This window comes from Diabrotica virgifera, chromosome 2 (assembly GCF_917563875.1).
Source record: "Diabrotica virgifera virgifera chromosome 2, PGI_DIABVI_V3a".
NCBI lineage: Eukaryota > Metazoa > Arthropoda > Insecta > Coleoptera > Chrysomelidae > Diabrotica > Diabrotica virgifera.
Genome location: NC_065444.1, coordinates 73675186 through 73691105, shown reverse-complemented (window position 1 = coordinate 73691105; position 15920 = coordinate 73675186). Strand labels below are relative to the sequence as shown.

The following is a 15920-nucleotide window of genomic DNA, read 5'->3' as shown; positions in this document are numbered from 1 at the left end:
GTGTGTAATTATGACATCAAAAATTTGGCTTTACCAAAAATAGGCCATGCAGTAGAAAATCTGGATTGGAAGATTGTGAGAAGCATGCTTGAAGTGGTCTTCAGAGGAACTGGTGTACAAATCACTGTGTGTTGCATGAACCCGAAGATGTCGTACCCTTCAAAGACAGTAGACTGTTATTTCTTCTTGAAGGGTGTATGCAGAGCTGGAGAGTCGTGTAGATTCCGCCATCCTGGGCCTTCATTTAGAGTTGCTGATCGAGACGCTCAGATCTTAAGAGGGGAGCAGTGTAGCGGAAGAGAAATCTTGGCCGATCCCCGTATAACAGTAAACACCTCGAGAATGACGTAATCGGATGTGCTAGGCCTCGCCGGAGAATTCTGGAAGGTACGTCACGTAGGCGGAACAAGCCGATAGCTCGAGGTGGGAGTCGATTGTTCCAGAATAACAACTGGGTATAAATACGGGCATATTTTGTGAATAAGTTTAGTGTATAAGATAAATTCGTCTGTAACTTATATAAATAAAGTCGTATATAAATTACGAACCGCTAGTTTTATTGTAATTAGAAGTAATTACACTAATCACGCTGCAGTATGTTAGGAAACATGGTATTGCTTCACAGCTATCTGAAATGTTTTAGGGGCCTCTAGAATATCTCAGGAAAGCTATGTTTGTTTCGAGATTGTCATGAAAAGTTTTAGGATAATCTGAAGCTCTGCATTGCATTTTTTACATATACATTTTTTTACAGAAGTCGACGAACTCCCAACCACAGTCCAAGAGCAACTATTTACAGAATTACTAGACAAAGATGCACAAGAACAACTAGAAACCGATCCGGCTGTGATCAACTGGTCGTTGGACATAACAGTTCGGTTAGGATCGAGACTGTATGCCTTATGGAATCGATCTGCCGGCGACTGCCTTCTGGATTCGGTGATGCAAGCCACGTGGGGGGTCTTCGACAGGGACAATATGCTCAGGAGGGCGTTGGCAGAGAGCTTAGGCCAAGGGGGACACATGTAAGTCAATAAAATATTCTTCTAAAATACGCATTACATCGTGAGAATCTGAGAGTTGTAAATTGTGTGTGTATGTTGTAAGAAATTACAACAAATAATCAATGAAAATGTGATTTATTGTATAAGTTATACAGGATGTCGTGGAAAATAGTGCGTCCCTTAAAGGTACGGGTAGAATGCATCATTTAAAAAAATTCTTATAATTTTTTTTCTTCTAGTCATCTGTTACCTCAAAAAATAAAAGTCTTATTTAAACTGTCGCAATTAAAGTTCTTCTCAGAGGCTTTTTTCCGTGTGACACAAGTGACAGAAAAAAAGACACGTCCGTGATACATACACATTTATAACATTTATTCCAGTTGTTGATAGATGGCGCTATAATCGGAAAAAAAGATTTAGATATTTATCCATTATTTACCTATTACATATCTATACGACTATAATGTAAAGTTCTTCTGAGTTTTTCAGTGTGCCATTAATGACTTAATACAGTGGAACCCCGATAAGTCGGCCTCCGATAACCCGGAAGTCCGGATAACCCGGACCGATTTTCATCAGACAAAACAAACATTTTTTCACTTTGAGTGTTTTTACCAAGAAATAAACAATACTGTAGGTATACAACTACTGTACGTAATTTAGATGTACTGTGCATAGATATTTCATGTTTTTGCAATAATTGTAATAGAGTTTATCTGTAAATATTATCTAACTTTTTTCATATTCTCTGGCAAACCCGGATTTTAGATAACCCGGATCAGCCGCGGTCCCGATTAATCCGACTTATCGAGGTTCCACTGCATATGATTTTAAGAATGTAGAGAATCATAGCTTGACATTTTAGTTAAATCTGACAGTTGTCAGAATCGTAATCGTAATTTGGTATAAAAACAAAGCAATTGTGTTTATTTAATTTATAAAAAGAATGTGTGTGTACTTTGTACGCACGTAAGAAGTTATACTTCTACTACATATTATGTGATTTTTAAGACAATAAAAAAAATTTAAAAAAATAAAAGAATAAAACGCACACAAACACATTGAAAAATGCCACAAAGAAAGAATGATTTCTGAACGATAATAATTGTTGGCAAAAATTTTAAATACGCATTTTCTGAAAAAAAAAATTATATAACAAATATACTTACAATCATAACATGCATAAAAAAATAAAAAAATAAAACTTGCATCGGGAATTGAACCCGTGAATTTCGTGGCGCTTTGATTCGTAATCGAAGCGTAGACTAACTCGTCCAATCCCACATTCTTTATCATGTGGAAAAATACGGTAACTGAACGTTTTACTGTTTGACAGTTGTTTTGAAAATTAAATTATGTACTTAGTTTAAATTTTGTGGAAGAAAATATAAAAATATAACAAAACAGTAAGAAAACAATATATTAGATGAAGATTGGTAGAACTTTTGTTGGTAATCAAATTAAGTATGTAAATCAAAGCATTACATACCTACTAGATAAATAAATCTACGCCAAAAAATCATAATTTAAAAATAAAAATCGAACCTAATTTGGGATTTCTCTCTAAAATCCGCATTCTTGAGAAAATAAATGTATGTATTTCAACCTAATCCAAATGTATAATTACAATATGATTATAATAAAAACTACTTACCAAATTAGAATTAGTTTTCCTTGTCCAAAATAGTCCAAAAGTCCAAAAATATAGGTATATGAAAACTATTTAAAAAGGCAGTATAACTATTAACTAACTTTTGTTTGTTGTTTCTTTTCACAAAAATTTTAAAACGCAACAACCATAAATAATCTAACTACAGCTGTGCCACAGCCGCCATATTGAATAATTTTTGATATGTCATTTGAACATCCAATCAGAACAAAGTTATAATGCGCATGCGCCCGGTCGCTAGGTTTTACCATATAAAAATTCACCCTCTATCGCCGGTAAAGAAGTATAACTTCAAAAAGGTATGTTCTTTGATTTCTATAGTCTTGTAAATTGTACAGTCAGAAAAATGAAAGAATACCCATGAACGATCACATCAGTCACTTATTTTGTATTTGCTGTCATTTTCTATAACAAATGTCTGTTATTTATAGAGAAAGACAGCAAATACAAAATAAGTGATTGATGTGATCGTTCATGGGTATTCTTTCATTTTTTCGACTGTACAGATTATTGTCGAATAGATAATACATAAATCATTTTTTGTTCGATTATAGCGCCATCTATCAACAACTAGAATAAATGTTACAAATGATTTTAATCACGGACGTACCTTTTTTCTGTCACTTCCAACTTAATGCGTTAGAAAGAAATCGAAAAACTGTGACGCACTGAAAGATGCCTCTGAGAAGGAGTATACCTGTAACTCGAGAATACATCGTCATGTTTTCGATTCGCTAGTATCACGATATATTAATTTCGTACGGTGAAGCTCACTGTGACAGTAATAGGGCTGTTAGGCCGCACCTACATTGGATCCGTATTTCCCCGATCCGATCCGACGTCGGTTTGAAAACAAACTCATGGTATTAAATGGACGCACCTACATTGGATCCGTAAATCGACCGATATCGGGCGATTGATAGGAGAAGCTACAGCAGAGAAGCAGTTCGACGTTGTTCGATATCGGATCGGAGAAAAACGGATCCAATGTAGGCGCCGCCATTTAATACTATGGGTTGATTTTTTAATCCGACGGCGGATCGAATGTAGGCGCCGCCTTAGACTTTATGTTGAACGCTATTCCGAAAGACGACATCCTAACGCCCGAAGTTTTGTGAGTGTGTCCCAAACGTTATTAGAGACGGGTTGTGAGGTACCTAAAAAAACTAGCGGTAGAACACGAAGTAACCATAGACTAAATTCAGTAGATGCCATTTTGGATGTAGTCAGTAATAATCCAAGAGTACCCGATCTGTGGCTAGAATGGTTGGCATTTCTAAAAACATTGTTCATAAGACATTTACGGAACAACTATTACATCCTCACCATTAAAAACGAGTATAAGATTTACACCAAAGCGATTTTCCCCAAAGATTAAGGTTTTGCAGATGATTTCAAAACAAAAACGCCAGAGAAACCGAATTTCCATGCAAAGTGTTGTGTGCAGATGAAGCTTTTTTAAGAGAAATGGTGTGTTTAACTGTTACAATTGCCGCATGTGGAGTGATGAAAATCCGTATGCTATACCTATATAGGACAAATTGTATAAATTTGTGAGCTTTTTGGTAATCACCTGATTGGACTATACGAACTTCCTAGAAGATTGAATGGAGACATGTACTTAAATTTTTTGCAACATGTTCTACTGATACTTTTTGAAGATGTACCTTTATTGTAATAAAAACTTTTTATGCAAGTTAAATCACTACACAAACCTTACTATTAGATATTTAATAAACACAAATATTTTGATTCGCAGTAATTTTAACGTAGTATAACAAGGAGCGCAACGTTGCCGGCTGTATTTGCTTTTCTGTGGACAATAATCAAACGGTTAAAATAATTTTTTTTTAAAACGGGTACTTTATAAAAAAATATTATAAGACATGCTTGTTTTAAAAAGGTGCACTCAGACCATACCTTTCAGGAACGCGCTATTTTCCGGGACACTCTGGGTATACTATAATTAATGACAATGAATATTTTTGAAAGGTTCTACCCGAGATGGAAGGAGTACGAATCGAGCCACGCCTCATTTCTTCAGTATTCTTTAGAGGAGGGACAATGGGAGGAAGACTGGACAAGTTTGTTGTCCCTGGCCAACCAACCGGGCACGAGCTTGGAACAACTACACGTGTTTGCGTTGGCGCACGTACTCAGACGTCCTATAATCGTATACGGCGTGAAATACGTGAAGAGTTTTAGAGGGGAGGCCATTGGGTATGCGCGGTTCGAAGGTAAGTTTGTATATTGTTATCCTACGATAACAATGTGTTAGTTGGAATTTGTATTATAGTCGGTTCGCTAAACTCGGACACAACTGGCTAGTGATTTTAGTAGATATTTGTTTTTGGCCAATTTTGCCAAAGTTGGCAAAATTACTAACTATTTAGTAATTATTAACTATTTAGTAATTATTTTTTTGCCAATTTTACCAAATTACTTACTAAAATCACTATCCAATTGTGTCTGAGTTTAGCGAACCGACTATAAATGTGTTTTTGGCCAATATATAGGGTGAGACAGATAAAGGGCCTATTAGAAATATCTCGAGAACTAAAGGTAACTGAATTATGAAAATTTGAATAAAGGGGTTTTGAAGACTAATCTATGATTTAATGAAAATATTTTCATCTATTTGGTACTTCCGGTTATACTTCGGATTGCTGATAACTTCGTTTTTTTAAATGATCCACCCTCCATATTTTTACATTTTTTTATTCTTCTTGATTTCTTCCTTCTTAAAATATGACGTTTTGTATTATTATACAGGGTAGTTTAAAAATAATTACGTTTTCAACTTTCACATCCTGTAGAATTGTAGAAGTTTTACAACAAAATCTCTATTTATGTTAAAATGATTTTTAATATAGTCTACTATTGTTAAAAATTATTAGTATAGCTAAATTTTTAATTTCAGTATACACGGTTGGTCGAAACCCGGAATGAGTATTTTCTGAGCTTTCTTAAATGGTGTTCTGAAGCTATTTTCTTGTGGCATTTTTACAATTTTAACTATTTATAATGGGAAATAAGCCACAATATGATTAAAAAATGATTTTTATTAACTTTTCGACGCCCACATCGTTATTTATTTTTATATTATTATAAATCTTATTTTTACTAAGCAACATCATTTTTGTTTATGTTAGTAGTATTTTGTATTTTGACAACGGCACGCGATTTGGGCGTCGAAACGTTAATAAAAATCATTTTTTAATAATATTGTGGCTTATTTCCCATTATAAATTTCTTAAATGGAACACCCTATATTTTAGTATCGTAATAATATGATATTTTATGGTACTTTTTTACTTTTTTCTATATATAGTTCACTATACCTAACTGCTTTAATTTGTGCTTAATTGTTAATCGCACCAACAATCTTAACTACGTAGGTGTTTTGAAAGCTCAACCAATATTGGCAATTTTAAGTATCAGTCTAGATTAATATATGTATTTATTTCCGAAAAAATATTTGTGATTGAATATTTTCACGGCCAACCTAATAAAATTTTACGTATTTTCTGTTGCAATTAATGTTTGGCTTGAATCACCAATAGCAATAACCCAAAAATTAAAACAGTAGGGAAATAGGGAATTCTTAAGAAATTAAAAAGTGCCATAAAATTACGTATCATTACAATACTAAAATACAGGGTGTTCTATTTAAGAAAACTCAGAAAATACTCATTCCGAGTTTCGACCAACCCTGTTTACTAAAATGAAAAATTTAACTGCATTAATAATTCTCAACAGTAGTAGACTATATTAAAATCATTTGAACATAAATAGAGTTTTTTATGTCAAACTACTACAATTCTACAGGGTGTGAATGTTGCTACCAAATTAATAAGAAAACGTAATTATCTTTTAACCTACCCTGTATAATGTCCCATTTAAAAAAACGAAGTTACAATCAACTTCCGGTATAACCGAAAGTAGCAAAGATACCAAAATATTTTCAATAAATAGTTCACACCTCAAAACCTCTGTATTCCAATTTTCATGATTTTCTATATTTAGTTCTCGAGATATTTCTAATAGGCCCTTTATCTGCCTAACCCTGTATAATTGGTATTGCACTAATTTTTTTATAATATAGTTCATTTTTTTAGGTTTTATGTGATTTAAAAATAAGACTCCGCGCAATTTTAACCTTCCATCTCCCTTCTCTCTCCCCCACCTCTAAAAACGTAATTTTTTCGTAAAACGTCATTTTTCTTCTTTATTTTCATTTTAAGTGGGATGCAATAAATTGAAATATTTCAAAAAATATTAATAATTAATATTTTTTGTATTTTGACAACGACACCCGATTTGGGCGTCGAAACGTTGATAAAATCATTTTTTTAGTAAAATTGTGGCTTATTTCCCATCAAAACTAGTTTATTTTTTATTCACATAAAACATAAAAAATGAAAAAAATTGAATTCTGGAAGTGAGGGCATTTTGGCATTTTACCTACTTTTTCCACCCTTAGCTTTGGTAGAAAAATGCAAGGCATCAATAACGTTAAGGATATTAATATCCAAATATATCATAAGGTTCCCTAATATTTCTCTTTTATAATCACTTCCAGGTGTATACCTACCTTTGCTGTGGGAACAAAGCTTCTGCATACGTACACCAATAGCTCTTGGCTACACCAGAGGCCACTTCTCAGCGCTGGTTCCCATTGAACCTTACACTAGGATTGATTCCAGGCCCCCACTACAACACAGCAACCTCGGACCCGATCACATGAGGAGCACCTTCTTGCCGCTGATGGATAGGGATAGGAAACTATTGCCGATTCATTTTTTAACAGAATCAGAGGTAAACTACGTTTTTTTATTTCTTGTACATATTTCATATGACATGTGACCATCCAAAGGACCCCGCACACATCATAATATGAAAAATGTAATTTCACTCAAATCCAATAAAATTTAAATGAATTTTGATTTATAACAGCGTAAATTGATATAAATATAAATAAATCGAAAATCACATGGGTAGCTATGTATGTACGTGAGCTAGAGAGAGAAAAGAGACTTTGTGAATCGGCACTTCATAAACCTTTCTGCAGGTGTTACGGTACAGGCTTACTCTTATCTTATAGATAATAAAGTAGGTATAATTTGGTCAGACGTACCAAAGTATATAGTTTGTCTAATCGGCTTAGCTCACGTTGGTTTAAGCTGTTTTCAATAGCGACTAGATTAACAGTATTTATAAATGAAAGTTTTATGGACTTTATAAATGTGATTTCCATAAACTTTAATTACAATTTATGCCGTTATTACAATTACAAATTATATCAAAAGTCAGAGTTGGCGCAATGATATGAAATTATTGTAATTTCGAGAGGAATCTATTTATACAAATTTTATTGTATTTGAGCGGCATTACAATATCCATAAGATGTGTGCGGTGTACTTTTTTTTAATTGAAACTTTAGATAAATAGACAAAAACTAGTTATGTGTTTAAAATTTACTTCTCATTATATTTATATTAATTACTATTTCATTTGGTTTGTAGTTGGGGAGAGAAGAAGCAATCTTACGCCAATGGTTGGACGTATGCGAAACAGAAAACGGTATACTAGTTGCCCAGCAGTTATTAAACAAAAGACCTTTATTAGTTGCTCAAATGGTGGAGGAATGGTTAAACCATTATAGAAGGTTGTCGTAAGTGTTAATTCATATTTTAGTTTTTTTTTCATTTGTATGTTTTTCTATTCATAAAATAATCGCGGACCAAAAAAACTTCGTAAGACCTTCAAAATATGCCAACATATAAATAAAACCATAAAATTCACATTGAATACGCTGACATCAACTTCCGAACATATTTCTGTGACTTTTGAATTTCCATTTCTTTTTTTCTCGCATACTTTGAATTTCCTTAATTCAGTCATTTTTATGAATCCTCCTTGAACTATCCTAAGAAACTTACAAATTGCAAAATTATATACAATATAAAATAGTTACAAAAAACCTTTTTTGTTTCGAATGATCCAAAAAATCTAAAATAATATCTGCCCGGGCCGAAAAAATTTATTTTTATAATTTGTATAAAAAATGGTTTAAATGAATGTAGCATTAACTCCGAACTTATGGCATTTAGGTATAGGAAACATTACATGAAAAATAATCAGTATTTCTTAAGAACTTCGAAACGTAAAAAATATACAGGGTGTTCCATGTGAAATAATAAAGGTCATTAGATTTCCAGAAAAACGGAAGATTTGACAACAATGTAATTACCACTATAATATAGGCCGCATCACAAAATCCTTATTTACTAGAACCTATAAAAATCTTGCAAGCAGTTTCCTAGATAATTGAGGCGTTCCATTATAAAACTCACTCTGTATGTGAAAATAACTACGAAAAAATACCTGTTACACCTGTCAGCTCAATCGTTTTGACAGAATAAAAATAGGCAGTACTACTTTTGCATATCATATGGGCTTTGTACTTACCTACCGTTAATGTTAAATTTTTTTGTTAACCTCACTAGAGAATTAATAAAAAAAGTCATTTTTTAATTATTAATTGATTAAATTTTGGACAAATTTATCGGGCATTCCTTGTTTTTCTATAATTTTTAACATACTAAATTACATATCAAATAATTTTTATCCATTAAGAGCGTAAGCGCAAAATTTCCAGCCAATGCTTTTTAAATGCATTCATTTTTTCGAATCCTGAGAAACTGAATGAGTATTTTTGAAAAATTTAAACGCAGAATGAAAGATTACATTATTGCCGTGGGCCGAAAGTCCCTGAAAACTTCTATAATATTTATTTTAAAAGTTACAGGGGTGAAAAAGAAGAGAAAATTGAGTGTATTTTTAATTTCAAATATTTCATTCAAAAGAAACTTTTTGTTTATTCTAAGGGACTTTCGGCCCTCGGTAATAATGTAATCTTTCATTCTGCGCTTAAATTTTTCAAAAACATTTATTAGTTTTATCAGGATTCGAAAAAATTAAATGCATTTCAAAAGCATTGGTCCGAAATTTTGCGCCTACGCTCTTAAACAGATCGGTGATCTGTTCTTGTTAAACAAGTCGTTCTTATATCGGATCCTCTACTATTTAATTGCAGCCCTTAATGTTGTTAATTAACCTAACAATGATTAAAAAAAAAGGGCTATCTTGGCTCCTAATGGTCGTAGAACCTTTATTTTTTTTTTACTAAATGCTACGGAGTTATTGTAATTGTTTATAAGTTTAAAAAGTGCTACTTATTGTTAAATTATTTTGTGTATATAAATATAATTTTTTAAACCTTTTTTTCATAGTTTATTAGTATACGTCTTAACGAAGAAAATAAGCCACGGATTATTGTGATCCATGTCAAATTATGTGGATCGGCCTTAGAAAATTAGCACATTTTAAAAAAAATCTTATAAACAAATTAAATTTCGCAAAAACTATTCAACAGATCTAGCCCATTTTTGCACACAATTCAATCACGATAAGACCCTTATATTAAGTTCAGGTAAATTTAAACAAATTTTAATAAATAATAAAACAGTTATCAACAATATTCAAAAACAGGGATTAACCGTTCGTTTTGCAATAACTTTTTTGGTTATTAACCGATTTTAATTTTGCGTATCTCATTCTGTGTATATTCTTTTTCTTAAAAGTTGTCTGTGAACGTCAAATCTCAAAATGGACATGTTTTTAAGTTATGAGCAAAATAAAAAGTTTGTCGTTTTGATTGTTTATTTATAAATAGTTCCACTAACAAATTGATCAATTCCTAGATAGAATATTTTTGTAATAACTCGTACTACACATTTCAACTGTCAAACCCGTCTATACAATTATGCCGATTATTTTTTAATGATTTTAACTTCCAATCGTATAGTAAGATTTTTGATCACATGTTTAATTCTGTCCAATCAGATTATTATTTCATCGGTAATTTTCTATTGTAGAAAATTACAGTGATTATTTCATTCATCGGAGATTCTAACCAATAGAAAGCTACAGAAATAAAAATTAAAGTGATAATTTTTTTAATATCCCGGCGTCAAGTATATTACGTCAGATGACATTCGATGCTACGAAAAAATACATTCAGTGACATTAATGACAATTAATGTTTTAAAAGTTATAAAAGTGATGACTTTCAACCGCCAAATATTTATTACAACTGTGTGTTTAATTATACTAATTTGTACTTACATAAATAAATTACAATAAAATTTTGGTTGTGAACAGTTTTATTCATGAGATAATCGCAGCAAATTGCACTCGATCTCTAAAATTATGACACTTTGACATAACCTCGTGACACTTTGACATAATTTCACTCCCCTTCAGGTCGTGAAATTAAAACTGTCAAAGTGTCACTCGGGAAAAATTCGATAATTTTAGAGCTCTTGTGCAATTACTACTGAGAATTTTTTAAGTAGATTGTTTCTAATAAATGATGGTTTTGCTTGTAATAAATAAATGTAATAAACTCTTCAATTTGTAGATTGTTTCTGTTTAAATGCAACCAGTTTCCTAGTTTTAACAACTGTCGCATTTAAGAAAATATCCATAATATACTTTTAGTTCTGAATCTAATGTCAAATTGTCACGAGGAGAACACAAATAGGCAAATTTAAGCGCTCGATTTACTTGTAAGATTATTTCTTGAATTAAACTGTATTTATAAATACAGTATGCGGCAAAATAAACAGTACTGAAATGAATATTTAAATGTTTATGATTATTTATATCTACAATATACATGATATGGCCTTGCAAACATTATTCAAGACGACGCATGTTCCCGATAAAACAGACGCTGAAGATGTTAACTGGCCAGTGGCGGATCTACGGGGAGGGAAAATGAGGAAATTTCCCCCTAACAAGATCCAAAATTAAAGAAAAAAAATTGTTCAAACATAAAAATCTATTAGCTGACATGAAACCGAAACCACATAAAGACAAATTCAACGCAATAAATAAGCTAGTTAGGAAAATTAAGGGAACTTAATGCCTATAAGGTATTATTTATGTCGTTTATATGTAATCTCAGTTTATCTTTTTTATGTTTTTTGGTTGGTTTTTTTTTGGAAGTTTCCCCCAAGGCAAATTTCCCTACTCAAGGCAAATTTCTAGATCCGCTACTGCCTCTGGCACGAAAAAATCTTTAATTCTAGTCCGCAATTCCGAAATGGTCGATGGTGGATCTGTTTGACTCTTTCAGCATCCCATATGTACGCATCTGGTGGCGTTAGTTCTGGCATCTGGTGAGTGGCTACTCCCAAAATGATCGCCAGATCGCCCAGTATTAAAAGACACTCCCTGGCAGTGACAGGTTTTCTCATCCTGCTGAAACCATTGTTGATTTTAAGCTTGGACCGTTTTCGTGAGCTTTTCCGTACGAGCGAAAATAGTACTCCAACATAAAAATTTTTTCTGCGAAACTGAAAACTATTCTGAAGCACCTAACATTATCACGACATTCACATACGTTATAACGACGTTTCTAAACCATTCAGTACGTTTCGGCGCCTGACACGTATGAATTGGAGGCATACAAATTTCAGTACTGTTTATTTTGCCGCATACCGTAAATTAACTAATACTTTATTAATACCTTCATCTAAATATTTGCTAAACTGTGCTTTTCACTTTGACAAGTTGAAAAATGTTTGTCACATTAATTGGGTTCAATGTCACTGACTGTTTTTATATAAAGACTTGAATTTTATATGTAAGTATTAAAAAATAATCTTACGAATATCACACGACTAAGAATAAATAAGAAAATAATGCTTAAATAAGAAAAACTGTCACATTATTGTCAATTTATTATCACTCTCTTGTGATATTATACCCGAGTAAAAAACTAACTTGATTGACCTAATTACCATATCGTTTCTTTTCAGGCAAATGACATCAGCACCTTTCGCGAGGCCAATACCCATCCAAGATTATTCCAGCGAAGGCGACACGGACGACGAATAGCGAAGGTTGAAGTTCGTGCTATGAGTAACACGAAAAACCAAGTAGTGATAATTTAGTACCTAACGTTTAATACATTTTCTCGAAGAGACGAATATTAGATGAATGGAATCATTTTAAAATTCGCTGGGTTGAAATAATTATTGGTCTTAGACGTTTCTTGTGATAATATCGTTTGTAGTAGCTCATTCTTGAACTAGTAGGTGAAAATTCGGCAAATTATTGATAATAAATATGATTTTCATGCGGAAATTTATAATTATGAAATGGGTGAATTAAAAATCGCCAAATCTTCTAAACCAAACGCACATAGCCAAATAATGGGAACGAAGTTTTAGATAGATTTGTACGTGTTCAGCAGATTTGGCGTTTTTCTTCAACTTGAATATTGCTTTCTGAAGAAATTTCGTATTTCTTTCTATTTTGTTCTAAAATCTAAAACATGTAAAGATGGGATTTCTTTGGCATATACTTGTACATAGCAATGAAGTATTTTCTTATTGAGTGCAAAATTATTAATATAAAGTTACCACATTCAGGTAAAATATGTCGAGTAGTTTGATCGTAAACTTTAAAAACAATGCGAACTGCTTATGCAGATATTAGTGCCTCCTGTCGTGAGTTTCGTTCCTTCTTACAGTTCCTTATTATTCCACATCTCCCATCTTCATACCTTGGTATTTAAAACCTAATCTAACCCTGTTTTCTGTATCTATTTTCTTATGTCGTTAACAGAAATCCCATCTTTTTAAAACTAGCATCGCTTTATTAATATTTATTGAAAATAATTTATAAATAATGTAGTATTTACGAAATTATACTTTCTATTTATTGTTCACTTTTTACAGTTATTCCCAACTAAAAAACTAGTTTTTTATGAACCATAATAACGCACTACTATTCGTGTGTATGTGACGTCACGCTGTCATTTTTTTTAGGTTAGAGTTATTTTGATATTAAAGATACCAAAATGTTTGGATTGTTTCCACCAGAATCCAATTTAAAATTTTTATTGTGAGTTTATTTAAAGTCGTTTTTGCAATATAATATTAAGAATGATTCTACTATAGATCATTTTAGCGATGAAAACAAGGTTTTGAAATGAAATTAAACGATTTTCTTTGTCAACTTCGTTTGGTACAGATATTATAAGTAAGTAGCAGCACTATTTTTATCTATTTCATTTATACAGTGATGAGCGCGCTAATAACCGGCAAAATATCGCAAAAGATGGAAAACGTAATACATTGTGAAGTAAAAAGAGATGAAACTAGTAGAGGTGGAAATTATCGATATAAAAGTATAAATTAACATTACATTACATAGATTCCCACCTTAAGGCGTATCGGAGGAGTATGACAACTGTCACTATGACAGGAGAATTTTATAAAATACTCCTGTCACAGACGTCTAAAGGTGGGAAACTATGTAATGTAATGATAATTTATACGTTTATGTCTATAATTTCCACCTCCACTAGTTTCGTCTCCTTTCATTTCACAATGTATTATGTTTTCCATTTTTTGCGTTATTTTGCCGGTTATTAGCGCGCTCATCACTATATACATTATGGCACGTTTACACGTATCCAGTAACCGGTGCCAGTCCCACTGACACGACAGCGCTGGCATGGTAGTGGCATCATGTAAACACTTTTTGCTCCAGTCAAGTGCTGTCTGCCATCGCTGTCTCCATTAGAAAGTTGGTCCATTTTTCATGCAAGTGCCATGCCAGTGAGACTGGCGCCAGTTACTAGATACGTGTAAACATACCATTAAGGTAAATAGCCAAATTAAATTTGTGACTCATCAAACAGGTGGCTTCCGGTTTTCAGATTAGGGAACCGTCATTTCATACTTTACCGGTCCTGTATTTGACTCAGAGCAATTTGAAATACTTAAGAAAGCTTTGTAGTACCTACTTCAGGTGAGCTAGCTTTCATTAGAGCCTGTGTTGGAATGTTTTAGAGGTATCTACATTACTTCTGGACAGCTAGTTTTATTTTCAGACTGTCAAAGGTTGCTTATATAATCGAAATAAAAGCTTTTCAAAGAAAAATCTAATAATTTTTGGATTAAGGTCATCAATACATTACAATATTTTCATTATAATACTTTTGACAACATTTTTAGTGTTTTCTTTTGCCATTTTCTATGAAGTTACTTTACTAGTGGATATAATGTTATCCTTTTCTTTTTCGGAGGATATAACCTCAAACAATGACAGCGTGATGTCGTTGGAACGTGACGATTGGAATAAATGATTAAACTATAAATCTAACGAGAGAACAACAAGATTCTAACAGAAATACAAAGGATCTGTGAAGTATATTCAGTACTTTATCTGAAGACCTTAATTTTTAAATTTATTCGGATAAGAACTCTTTTTTTAATAGTTCTTATTGATGCCATTAAAATCAATAGTTATTTTGACACCCAGTCAACTGTACATAGGTAGAAGGCAAAAAAGCTGCACTATACATAATGGGATTGAATATTTTTGCGGATTTTCCACATTTATTTTTTTAGAACATGCGGTTCTTCCTCTTGCCTGTGCAGAATATATACCGTTTTTTGTCGTAATTGTTAAGAAATTGTAGAGGTTCGAGTTGACAGTGTTTCTACCCAAACTTACGATTATTATTTGTAATTTGTCAAACATTTTCGTGTTTGTAAAGGTAGACATTAAAGGGCTTACCCTTAATACTTCTAAGAGAAATCTTATGGTTGGCACCAAAACGGAGTTACAACCAATGAACATCAGAGCGTATGGAATAAAGTTAGAAAGAGTCCACAATAATACCAATTTGGGCGCCAACGTTAACAATAAGTGGGTTATAAAGAAAGAAATACGAATAGGTACGCCTTGAAATAGCCAGAGCCGCCTTCTATAAACTAGAGAAAATTCTTTTTTTTTCTTGGGTTTGTATGACTGCGGACCTTAGGGTCCATTCGCCTATCTAACCGATTTTGTTCATTTTTACATAATTTCAATTATATTTAAACATATCATGTTTATTTTCCTTCCCTATTAATACATTACAATATCATATTATTATTATTATAAATTAACATTTTACTTCTATTTTTCATTATAATATTATTCATTTTTTATATTTAATTATTTTTTATCCTTTTTTGTATCTTTTTTGTTATTTTTTTTTGTTTCGGTTTTTTTTTCTTGATTTTTTTTTGTTTTTTTTTTGTTTTTTTTTTGGTTTTTTTTTTTATTATGGTAAGACTAAAATCCGATTTAACAACTCGGAGGTTATTCGTCTTTTT

General features: G+C 32.2%; 1 protein-coding gene across 4 annotated transcripts in view; it reads left to right on the top strand.

Annotated features, from left to right (window-relative positions):
- Nucleotides 1-13475, top strand: part of LOC114329480 (ubiquitin thioesterase trabid) — an 80381-nt gene extending 66906 nt beyond the window's left edge. For all 4 annotated transcript variants that reach the window (XM_028278605.2, XM_028278602.2, XM_028278604.2 and 1 more), the window contains exons 7-11: nucleotides 755-1025; nucleotides 4666-4910; nucleotides 7256-7491; nucleotides 8199-8347; nucleotides 12564-13475. In XM_028278605.2, the coding sequence (XP_028134406.1) occupies nucleotides 755-1025; nucleotides 4666-4910; nucleotides 7256-7491; nucleotides 8199-8347; nucleotides 12564-12642 (980 nt within the window). In that variant the 3' untranslated portion in view covers nucleotides 12643-13475. The remainder of the gene's footprint in view (nucleotides 1-754; nucleotides 1026-4665; nucleotides 4911-7255; nucleotides 7492-8198; nucleotides 8348-12563) is intronic.
- The last annotated feature ends 2445 nt before the right edge of the window (nucleotides 13476-15920 follow it).